The 12,628-nt window shown below is 47.9% G+C and overlaps 2 protein-coding genes across 2 annotated transcripts in view; one reads left to right on the forward strand and one right to left on the reverse strand.

The window, feature by feature from the left end:
• Positions 1 to 506: 506 nt before the first annotated feature.
• klhl42 (kelch-like family, member 42) lies at positions 507 to 5,807 on the reverse strand. The gene is made up of 3 exons (XM_055650029.1): positions 4,937 to 5,807; positions 2,125 to 2,318; positions 507 to 1,118 (listed from the first exon to the last, which is right to left on the reverse strand). Exons 1-3 carry the CDS (start codon positions 5,695 to 5,697, stop codon positions 673 to 675), a joined length of 1,401 nt encoding a protein of 466 aa, XP_055506004.1. The 5' UTR covers positions 5,698 to 5,807; the 3' UTR covers positions 507 to 672.
• Positions 5,808 to 11,774: 5,967 nt separating this feature from the next.
• LOC129706531 (MANSC domain-containing protein 4-like) overlaps positions 11,775 to 12,628 on the forward strand; it is a 6,233-nt gene continuing 5,379 nt past the window's right edge. The window contains exon 1 of the mRNA XM_055650895.1: positions 11,775 to 12,628. This exon is cut by the window's right edge and continues 740 nt beyond it. The gene's annotated coding sequence lies outside the window, so the exon portion shown is untranslated.

Here is a 12,628-nt window from a genome sequence, read left to right on the forward strand (position 1 = left end):
TTCAGGGTTTTCGGCCCGAAACATTGCCTATTTCCTTCGCTCCATAGATGCTGCTGCACCCGCTGAGTTTCTCCAGCATTTTTGTCTAACTTCGATTTTCCAGTATCTGCAGTTCCTTCTTAAACAGGTAAGTACCTGACAGCTTGTTCTTTGTTTCACAATATACATAATGCATTATGTATCTGTAATCCAAAAACAATTGTTACTATTCGCCTTTTATCAATGACGCTGACTTTGTCCCCCAGTGCAACATGACCAAGGTGCTAGTGTGTAGCAGCCATCTACTGTTTGTGCAACAATTACTTCTTTAATGCCCCTGTCCCACTTAGGAAACCTGAACGGAAACCTCTGGAGACTTTGCGCCCCACCCAAGGTCTCCGTGCGGTTCCCGGAGGTTTTTGTCAGTCTCCCTACCTGCTTCCACTACCTGCAACCTCCGGCAACCACCTGCAACCTCCGGGAACCACACGGAAACCTTGGGTGAGGCGCAAAGTCTCCAGAGGTTTCCGTTCAGGTTTCCTAAGTGGGACAGGGGCATTGCACACTACCTGACGGTCTGAATCTCTTTTACACCTGCAATTTAGCATAAAAATAAAACAACCTCTAAATGTCCCGCCTTGTGTGGTCCGGCTGCAGCCATGTTAAGTGTATTTCACACCAAGCGATGCCTTATTACAGCATGTTAGTGTAATAGAGAGAGCAAAGTAAAATGTTCTGGCCATATGGCGGAAAACCTCGAAATGCTTCCCACTTGTCTGAGAATATATTGTATTTCAGGAACACACGGTGCTCTAGGCTGGTTGACAGAGTGATATCTTTGCTCACAATGTAGATCCCGTCATTGTGGAGTGTAGACGTTAGGTTTAGACCAGACTTTGATGTGTTTTCCTTCAGGCAAAGCCACTGTTTGGTGTCGACATTATAGGACTGCACGGTGAGCATGTCTTCAGTGTGACTGGCCTGTCTACCTGCACCTTTCTCATGGAGGCAGCCTCCCACCAGGTAAATAGTATCTTCCACAGAAACCATTTGCTGTTTGCGAATATGAACCTGGCAGGATTCTAACACAGTCCAGGCGTCGGATGCTGGGCAGTAGCACAATATGTCCAGGTTCCTATCTGGAATTACAAGTGATTTTAAGGATGAACAGAGTAACTGTGAACAAGCATGTCGTACTGTAACAATCTCAACGCGCTTTAATCGTCTAAACCCTTTCATTTCCCACCGATTATAACGGAAAACACACATGGGGTGACACAAACCATTGGCAGATTTGAGATCCGCATCTGAATGAGGTCAGGTCTTGTGGGGACTCTCATAAAAAAAGCATCCATCATTGAAACATATAAGATTGTTAAGGGCTTGGGCACACTAGAGGCAGGAAACATGTTCCCGATGTTGGGGGAGTCCAGAACCAGGGGCCACAGTTTGAGAATAAGGGGTAAGCCATTTAGAACGGAGACGAGGAAACACTTTTTCTCACAGAGAGTGGTGAGTGTGGAATTTTCTGCCTCAGAGGGCGGTGGAGGCAGGTCCTCTGGATACTTTCAAGAGAGAGTTAGATAGGGCTCTTAAAGATAGCAGAGTCAGGGGATATGGGGAGAAGGCAGGAACGGGGTACTGATTGGGGATGATCAGCCATGATCACATTGAATGGCTCGAAGGGCCAAATGGCCTACTCCTCATAGAAACATACAAAATTCTTAAGGGGTTGGACAGGCTAGATGCAGGAAGATTGTTCCCAATGTTGGGGAAGTCCAGGACAAGGGGACACAGTTTAAGGATAAGGGGGAAATCTTTTAGGAACGAGATGAGAATTTTTTTTTTCACACAGAGAGTGGTGAATCTCTGGAATTCTCTGCCACAGAGGGTAGTTGAGGCCTGTTCATTGGCTATATTTAAGAGGGAGTTAGATGTGGCCCTTGTGGCTAAGGGGATCAGGGGGTATGGAGAGAAGGCAGGGATGGGATACTGAGTTGGATGATCAGCCATGATCATATTGAATGGCGGTACAGGCTCGAAGGGCCGAATGGCCTACTCCTGTACCTATTATCTATGTTTCTATGTAATTCTGCTCCCATCGCATGACCTTGAAAGCAATGCTGGGGACAGCTGAGGACTCACCACGTGCCGTGTATCCGCCTATGACGTAGATCATTCCTCTGCACTCACAAGCTGAGAACTCCACCAGAGGGTGTGGCATCGAGGCTACAAAACTCCACCAATCCATCTCAGGATTGTAGCACTCGACATTGCAAAGGGACTGGCCACCCACGGCGTATAGCCTTCCACTGACGGCCACAAGCTTAAAATTTGATCTGAAAGAAACAGCAAAATGATATAAAATGCTGAGCATTTCATTTTTTTTTCAGTGAACTCTGCTTCATCGAGAACATAGAACGCAGCAGTGAAATGTAACATGATGTGTGGTGTGGTCAAAAATGCAGGAGAGACTCAGCGGGTGAGGCAGCATCTATGGAGCGAAGGAAATAGGCAACTTTTCGGGCCGAAATCCTTCTGGAAATAGGCAACGTTTCGGGCCGAAACCCTTCCGGGTTTCGGCCCGAAACGTTGCCTATTTCCTTAGCTCCATAGATGCTGCTGCACCCGCTGAGTTTCTCCAGCATTTTTGTCTACCTTCGATTGTTCCAGCAACTGCAGTTCCTTCTTAAACATGATATGTGGTGGTGGTGGGCACTGTAGGACAAGGGAATATTTTTGCCCGCCCATAATTAGGATGGCACAGTGGCGCAGCAGCGGGTAGAGCTGCTGCTTTACAGAGCCAGAGAACCATGTCCAACCTCTCCGTGTAGTTAATGTCCCCCTAATCCAGGCATCATTCTGGTAACCCTCCGCTGCACCCTCTCTTGACCTCGGGTGCTGTCTGTGTGGAGTTTGTACGTTCACCATGTAACCACGTGGCTTTCCTCTGGATGCTCCAACTTTCCTCCCACATTTGTGTTTTAGTTACTTTGTTTGTTTATCACGATCGTACCTGCCTCTACCACCCCCTGCTGCACAATCCAGGCCCTGGGCAATCACCACCCTAATTTAGAACAGAGACGACGATACACTTTTTCTCACAGAGGGTGGTTAGTCTGTGGAATTCTCTGCCTCAGAGGGTGGTGGAGGCCGGTTCTGAGGATGCTTTCAAGAGAGGGATAGATAGGGCTCTTAAAAATAGCGGAGTCAGGGGATATGGGGAGAAAGCAGGAACGGGGTACTGATTGGGGATGATCAGCCATGATCACATTGAATGGTGGTGTTGGCTCGAAGGGCCGAATGGCCTACTCCTCCACCTATTGTCTATTGGCTATTGTCACCCTCTGGGCATCAAAATTGCCATAGAGGGAGTACAGAGAAGGTTCACCAGACTGATTCCTGGGATGTCAGGACTTTCATATGAAGAAAGACTGGATAGACTCGGTTTGTACTCGCTAGAATTTAGAAGATTGAGGGGGGATCTTATAGAAACTTACAAAATTCTTAAGGGGTTGGACAGGCTAGATGCAGGAAGATTGTTCCCGATGTTGGGGAAGTCCAGAACAAGAGGTCAAAGTTTAAGGATAAGGGGGAAATCTTTTAGGACCGAGATAAGGAAAACCTTTTTCACACAGAGAGTGGTGAATCTCTGGAATTCTCTGCCGCAGAAGGTAGTTGAGGCCAGTTCATTGGCTATATTTAAGAGGGTGTTAGATGTGGCTCTTGTGGCTAAAGGGATCAGGGGGTATCGAGAGAAGGCAGGAACAGGATACTGAGTTGGATGATCAGCCATGATCATATTGAATGGTGGTGCAGACTCGAAGGGCCGAATGGCCTACTCCTGCACCTAATTTCTATGTTTCTAAACCCTGCCCCGCACATCTCCTTTAAGCTTTGCCCCTCTCACCTAATTGCTGTGCTCTCTAGAATTTGTGGGGAAAGGTTCTGACTGTCTACCCTATCTACACCTCTCATTTCATATCCTTCTATCAGGTCTCCGGCATTCAAGAGAAAACAATCAAAGTCTGTCCAAATTCTCCGTGTGTTTCCTGTCATAGGACGATCAGAACTTCACACAATACTCCAAGTCCCATGGAGCTGCATCATCACTTCCTGACTCTTATACTCAGTGCCCTGACTGATGATGGCAAGGATACCGTACACAATAGACAATAGGTGCAGGAGTAGAGGCCCTTCGAGCCAGCACCGCCATTCAATGTGATCACGGCTTATCATCCCCAATCAGTACCCCGTTCCTGCCTTCGCCCCATATTCCCTGACTCCGCTATCTTTAAGAGCCCTATCTAACTCTCTCTTGAAAGTATCCAGAGAACCCGCCTCCACCGCCCTCTGAGGCAGAGAATTCCACAGACTCACAACTCTCTGTGAGAAAAAGTGTTTCCTCACCTCTGTTCCAAATGGCTTCCCCCTTATTGTGACCCTTAGTTCTGGACTCCCCCAACATCGGGAACATGTTTCCTGCCTCTAGCGTGTCGAAACCCTTAATAATCTTATATGTTTCAATGAGATACCCTCTCATCCTTCTAAACTCCAGAGTGTACAGGCCCAGCCGCTCCATTCTCTCAGCATATGACAGTCCCGCCATCCCGGGAATTAAACTGGTGAACCTACGCTGCACTCCCTCAATAGCAAGGATGTCCTTCCACAAATTTGGAGACTAAAACTGTACACAATACTCCAGGTGTGGTCTCACTAGGGGACTGCAGGTGTGGGTACACTTGTACACAATACTCCAGGTGTGGTCTCACTAGGGCCCTGTACACCTGTACACAATACTCCAGGTGTGGTCTCACTAGGGCCCTGTACACAATACTCCAGGTGTGGTCTCACTAGGGCCCTGTACACAATACTCCAGGTGTGGTCTCACTAGGGCCCTGTACAACTGCTCACTAGGGCCTGTACAACTGCAGAAGGACCTTGTTTAATGTGGTACCTTTTTTGATTCATTGATGAAATCTGATTCCATTGGTTGAGGCAGGGGTTGTAGCAATGAGCCGCAGAGATCTCCTGGCAAGTCATCCTGTATCCACCCACGATGAAGAGATAATTGTTCAACACCGTGGAGCCGTAGCCTCTGACGTTGACCATGTCGGGGGGGAGTCCACTGTCCAGAGGCACCCACCTCAGGGCTATCTCATCGTACTTCAGCATGGACCAGGGCTCATCTGGAGTCAGGTTCAGGGAGGTGCTGAAGAAATCTCCAAACACAACCAACACGGCGGTCCCTTTGAAACGCATGTCCATCACCTGCCGACGCAGGGCATTGGGCAGTCGCCTGAACTCTGGCCTCCTCACCATGGGGTGGTAGTGGCAAGACATGAATCGCAGGGTGGCACTCATCAGATCGTCAATGCCATAAGTTTCCGACAATCTGTACAACTCCACACAATTGTCCACCTTGACCTCAGACAGGAGCAGCTTCAATATGGAAGTCACTTGGAGAAAAGATGCCGTCTCCACCAGATCTTCCAATGCATCATTGTCAAAGTCCACTTTGGCCGTGTTGATGTATCCAATGACCAACTCCAGCCCTTGCACACTCAACCCGTGTAGATGGATGGAAGCCTCTTCAGATTCCTTCATCCCAGACTGATACAGGGCCCGGAAGTAGTCGCTCTTCTCAATCAGCTTGATCTTGCTGACATTGTAAGTCTTGTCCTCTATGGAGATGGCGATGGTATCGTCGGAGGACATGATGGTCCCGCCGTGTATCGGGTCCCCGAAGTGGCCAGCGCTAGCGGGTGTGTGTGTGTGTGGGTCTAACCGGAGCGGCGCATGTGTCCTCACCGCCCACACACACAGGCACACACACAGGCACACAGCGCACAGCGCACACACACAGAGACACACACAGACACAGGCACACAGCGCACACACACTCACTCACACACACACAGAGGCACACACAGACACACACACAGAGACAGACACAGAGCCCACAGCGCACACACAGACACACACAGCCCACAGACACACACACACACACACACACACACACACACACACACACACACACACAGACACACACACAGACACACACCCACAGCACACACACAGAGACACACACACACAGACACACAGACACACAGGCACACACAGCCCACAGCGCACACTGCAAGTAGTGACACCTTCAGCCAAGCACCGGGCCGCCTCTGCCGCTTCCACATGCACTCACTGCATCCATCCACAAACTCACTGCATAAATCCAGCTTCCTTCTCAATGCAGGCTCGTCACTTCTCGTTCCGCCTCCACCCACCAATCGCCACCGTAAAAGGCACCAACCAGCCCAGTCCAGCCCAGCCCGCCTCACCATCTTAAGACATCTGGACTGTCTCAGCATCGAACACGGACCTAAAGGGGAAAGTCTGCGCCAAGCATCATGCTGCCGAGTTCAACTCATCTCCTTCCCCGCATATCACTGTTTCTATTGATGTATTGAATTGTGTTTATTGTGTTATTGTGTTTCTACACTTGTTATGCTGATTTGTGTAAGAATTGGCGCAGGTTCAGCGGTAGAGTTGCTGCCTTACAGTGAATGCAGCGCCAGAGACCCGGGTTCGATCCTGACTACGGGTGCTGTCTGTATGGAGTCTGTACGTTCTCCCCGTGACCGGCGTGGGTTTGCTCCGGGTGCTCGGGTTTCCTCCCACACTCCTGTTCCTGCCTTCTTCCAATATCCCCTGACTCCACTATTTTTTAAAGTTCTACCCAACTCTCTCTTGAAGATTGAGGGGCGATCTTACAGAAACTTACAAAATTCTTAAGGGGTTGGACAGGCTAGATGCAGGAAGATTGTTCACAATGTTGGGGAAGTCCAGAACAAGGGGGTCACAGTTTAAGGATAAGGGGGAAATCTTTTATGAGAAAAACATTTTTCATACAAAGAGTGGTGAATCTGTGGAATTCTCTGCCACAGAAGGTAGGTGAGGCCAGTTCATTGGCTATATTTAAGAAGGGGTTAGATGTTGCCCTTGTGGCTAAAGGGATCAGGGGGTATGGAGAGAAGGCAGGTACAGGATACTGAGTTGGATGATCAGCCATGATCATATTGAATGGTGGTGCAGGCTCGAAGGGCCGAATGGCCTACTCCTGCACCTATTTTCTATGTATCCAGAGAATTGGCCTCCACTGCCCTCTGAGGCAGAAATTCCATAGATTCACAACTCATTCGTTCTAAATGGCCGACCCCTTATTCTTAAACTGTGGCCCCTGGTTCTGGACTCCCCCAACATCGGGAACATGTTTCCTGCCTCTAGCGTGTCCAAACCATTAATAATCTTATATGTTTCAATAAGATCTTCTCTCATCCTTCTTAACTCCAGAGTGTACAAGCCCAGCTGCTCCATTCTATCAACATATGACAGTCCCGCCATCCCGGGCATTAACCTGGTGAACCTACGCTGCTCTCCCTCAATAGCAAGAATGTCCTTCCTCAAATTAGGGGACCAAAACATCACACAATACTCCAGGTGTGGTCTCACTAGGGCCCTGTACAACTGCAGAAAGACCTCTTTGCTCCTATACTCAACTCCCCTTGTTATGAAGGCCAATGTGCCATTAGCTTTCTTCACTGCTGGAGTAACTCAGCGGGCCAGGCAACATCGCTGGAGAACATGGGTAGACGATGATTTGGGTTGGGAGTACTGAATTAATGTCCCAACCCGAATCGTTACCTATCAGCCTGAAGAAGTGTCTCGACCCGAAATGTCACCTATCCATGTTCTCCAGAGATGCTGCCTGACCTGCTGAGTTATTTGTGTGCTTTTTTTTGTATACCAGCATCTGCAGTTCCTTGTCCATAGTTTATGCAGCATGTGGTTGAGGGGTCACCATTATAAATCCAATGGACTGCCATGTATACTAGATTCACCATTCACATGCTGTACATGTCTGAAGTGTGCAGAGATCAGGAGGTTACTGGTGAATCCAAGTCAAGATCATTAGTGTGGTACTGATGTACCTGTGAGGAGGCAGCATTGTATGACTTGGGGAGTCAACCATGGGAGGGTATCACATTTAATGGCAATATGGGCAGAGAAACGGCAGATGCAGATGAATCCAAACTAGGATTTATTTTATTGATTAGTACAGGTGTCAGAGGTTATGGGGAGAAGGCAGGAGAATTAGGTTAGGAGGGAGAGATAGATCAGCCAGAGTAGACTTGATGGGCCGAATGGCCTAATTCTGTTCTTATCGCCTATGACCTTATGAACTGGTGTGAGGTGTTGCACTTTGGTAGTTTGATTGTAAGGGGGAAAGTCTACCGTTAAAGGAAGAATCTTAACTGCATTGGTATTCAGAGTTGGTTGGGACCAAATCCATAACTGCCTGAGAGTTGCAACACAAGTAAACAGAGTGGTTAGGAAGCTGTATGGTTTGCTTGCCTTCATTAGTCAGATGATTGAGTATAAAGGTCAGGAAGTCAGGGTGCAGCTTCTGCCACAGTTACAGCTTTGCGTGTAGTTCTGGTTGCCACATTCCAGGAAGGGTGCTGAGGTTTTGGTGTGGATTAAAGGTTATTGGCTCCAAGGTGAGTTTGGACAGACTTGCATTGTTCTTGTGCTGGCACGGCCCCTACACAGGGTTGTGAAGTAGAGGTGGGAAGAAGCAGAAGATGAAAACAAGGAGGAACAGGAGAGCAGGTGTTGGTATCAGCCCCTTTCTGCTGTGTCGTGATGGCCTAACATTGTCTTGCAATTCCAATGAAGAGCTTGATATGAATGATAGAGCCAGCAGGGAAACTAAATGGTCCACAAGTCCTCTGCCATGGTGGATGAGCCTGAAGTTGGCCCTGAACATTTCTGGTTCTATGTGGCCCAGAGGTGGACCTCTTGACCCTGTTGTGAGCAACAGCAGTATGTCGCAATATGAAAAGCAACATGCAAGCTTGAAGCAGGACATTCTTTGTGATAGTTTGTACAGAGAGGGATTCCAACCCGAAACGCCACATATTCCGTTTCTCCAGAGATCCTGCCTGGCCCGCTGAGTTACTCCAGCACTTTGTGTCTGCCTTCGGTTTAAACCAGCATCTGTGGTTCCTCCCTACACATGGGAGGATGTATTGGTTGGCAATGTGGGCTGAGAAATGGCAGATGAAGTTTAACCCGAGCAAGTGTGAGGTTGTAGCAGTCAGGTTAATGCTGGTTCGCTATTGAAGCCTAGAAAATGAAATAATAATAATAATAAATTTTATTTATGGGCGCCTTTCAAGAGTCTCAAGGACACCTTACAAAAATTTAGCAGGTAGAGGAAAAACATGTAAGGGGAATGAAATAAATAGTAGAGACATGACTAGTACACAAAGTAAAGACAGAATACAATTCAAAACACAATATGAGGCAATTAATGCACAGATGAAAAGGGAGGGGGACGTGGGGCTAAGGATAGGCAGAGGTGAAGAGATGGGTCTTGAGGCGGGACTGGAAGATGGTGAGGGACACGGAATTGTGGATCAGTTGGGGGAGGGAGTTCCAGAGCCTGGGAGCTGCCCTGGAGAAGGCTCTGTCCCCAAAACTGCGGAGGTTGGACTTGTGGATGGAGAGGAGACCAGCTGATGTGGATCTGAGGGACCGTGAGGGTTGGTAGGGGGAGAGGAGGTCAGTGAGATATGGGGGGGGGGGGGGAGATGGTGGAGGGCTTTGTAGGTGAGGATCAGGATTTTGTAGTTGATCCGGTGGGAGATGGGAAGCCAGTGAAGTTGTTTGAGGACTGGAGTGATGTGATGCCAGGATTTGGTTTGGGTGATGAGTCGGGCAGCTGCGTTCTGGACCAGTTGGAGTCGGTTGATGTAGGTGGAGCTGATGCCATGGAGAAGTGAGTTGCAATAGTCCAGTCGGGAGGAGATGAAGGCATGGATGAGTCTTTCAGCAGCGGGAGGTGTGAGAGAGGGTCTGAGAAATGGAGTCATAAAACTTGTCATAAGGAATAGGAGCAGAATTAGGCCATTCGGCCCATCAAGTCTACTCTGCCATTCAACCACGGCTGATCTATCTCTGTCTCCTAACCCCATTCTCCTGCCTTCTCCCCATAACCCCTGACACCTGTATTAATCAAACATCTATCTCTCCCAGTCTGAAGAAGGGTTTTGGCCTGAAACGTCACCTATTTCCTTCGCTCCATAGATGCTGCTGCACCCGCTGAGTTTCTCCAACATTTTTGTCTACCATCTATCTCTCTCTGCTTGTTTGTCCACCTCCAACCCGAACAAATGCAGGTTAATTTCACATCGGTGATCACTAAATGCATTCAGGAACTATCCAGTTTTCCCCACTGTGAGTTTAGAGAGAAGCTGAGATGCCTCTGGTGGTTCAACTGGTCACATGTTGAATTCTGGAAATATCAGCGCCTCATGACAACATGACAGTTCTGAAAAAAGTCCCTCTACAGATGCTGCCTGGTCCACTGGATTCCTCCAGCACTGAGCGTTTTGCTCAAGATTCCAGCATCTCACAGTCACAAATAAATGAATTAGAAAAGATGTCAAGGCAAGAATAGGAACAGGTTCCAACAATATTTCTTGTTATGGATCACTGGCCTCTGGAGTGGACTGTGAGAATATTTGTTTTTAAATGTGGATTCATTCCTGATCAGCAAAAGGGAGTTAGATGAGTTGTGGCACAGCAGGTAGAGCTGCTGCATCACAGTGCCAGAGACCCGGGTTCAATCCAGACCTCTGGTGCTGTCTGTGTGGAGTTTGCATGATCTCCCTGTGGCCATGTGGGTTTCCTCCCACATCCCCAACACATGTGGATGTATTTGTAGGTTAATTGCCCCTCATGTGTCTGGATGATCAGCCATGATCATATTGAATGGCAGTGCAGCTCGAAGGGCCAAATGGCCTACTCCTGCACCTAATTTCTATGTTTCTATGTTTCTATGTGTCAGAAAGTGGGATAAGGTAGAACTAATGTGTGCGGGGATCGCTGGTCGGCGTGGACTCGGTGGGCTGAAGGGCCTGTTTTCATGCATTATCTCTAAACTAAACTAAACAATCTCAAGTTATAAATAATAGCAAATCAAAATTCCCAATAAGATGTGGTTTAACCAGAAATCACACGAATTATCACTTTTCCTTGAGAATGTCCCTTGGAACCAACTCTACTTACTGCCTTTTGGGGAGATTGTTTTAATATTACAATAGACAATAGGTGCAGGAGTAGAGGCCATTCGGCCCTTCTAGCCAGCACCGCCATTCAATGTGATCATCCCCAATCAGTACCCCGTTCCTGCCTTCTCCCCATATCCCCTGGCTCCGCTATTACTTAGACCTGTGTAAGGATTTCCTCTTATTTTTATATACTAGAGAATTTGTTTCTTGGGAAGTAAGTCGATGGTACAAATAGGCACCGCTATTTGTGAATGGGACAGGCTGGGAGGAATAAGGAAAGTCTTATTCCTCAAAAACAACGCGCTGGAGGAACTCAGTGGGTCAGGCAGCATCTATGGAGCTAAGGAAATAGGCAACGTTTTGGGCCGAAACGTTGCCTATTTCCAGAAGGATTTCGGCCCGAAACGTTGCCTATTTCCTTAGCTCCATAGATGCTGCTGCACCATAACTGAGTGGGTCAGGCAGCATCTGTGGAGAACATGGATAGGTGACGTTTCACAGAGTGCTGGAGTAACTCAGCGGGTCAGGCAGCATCTATGGAGCTAAGGAAATAGGCAACGTTTCGGGCCGAAACGTTGCCTATTTATTTCCAGAAGGATTTCGACCCCGAAACGTTGCCCATTCCCCCGCCCTTCCCTTCCCTTGTGAAGCACAGTGCCAGAATTACATTACACCGGCATCAGCTGCAGCGATGAATTATTTGCTATTTCTGAATTATACCAGACGCTCTATTTCCATTGCATCCAAATAGAATTAATTCGTACATTCCGCCTCCAGCCAGATCTAAATGTAACACAGTGAATAGACACTGCCTCAACTCCAATGCTGCAGATCGCTGCGACTGCTTAAAACACACACGAAAGGTGTTGATGTTACAGCGAAGTAGCCAGAAATCAGCTGTAAGGGGAATCTTTGTTACAATTCTCCGATACTGAACCCGCAGCAGAAACATATCCCTGGGGGTGAAAAAAAATCCTGTTCTAATTACAGATCGAATTTAGAATTCAGTGTTGGATGGTCCCGGAGTTTGTTTTGTGAAGTTAAGCCGCGGGAACTCTTTATACCCTGATTAGAATGGAAATACACCTGACACAGCTTGTGATTCTTCTGGGAAACAAGGCTTCCATTCAGCGTGTTGCGAATGGTGTATCTGATTAACAGGTGTAAGACAAGGCTCACTAGACGTGTCCTTCCTTCGCCGAGATCACAGGTGGTGCGGGAGGAGTCCATCGGTGAGCTGATGTTTGTCCACTTGTAACTTGTAGGCTGATCTGGCGTGCAGCATGCAGCACTAACTAATCTCTCAAATATCCGGCTTCAATCCCCCCATTTTATGTATGAAGGCTTGTCCAGATTTGTGGATCAACGCTCACGTTCACTGCCGCCCAACCGTGTGGAGTAGAGAGCGTTTTAATGTCTGTGATATTTTCACCAGCGTCGCTTTGTGTAAATAACCTTGAGGGGAATGTCGAGGCTGATGTGAATTAATTCACCGATTGATCAATACATTTCCTTCG

This window comes from Leucoraja erinacea, chromosome 19 (genome assembly GCF_028641065.1).
Source record: "Leucoraja erinacea ecotype New England chromosome 19, Leri_hhj_1, whole genome shotgun sequence".
In the NCBI taxonomy this organism is placed as follows: Eukaryota; Metazoa; Chordata; class Chondrichthyes; order Rajiformes; family Rajidae; genus Leucoraja; species Leucoraja erinaceus.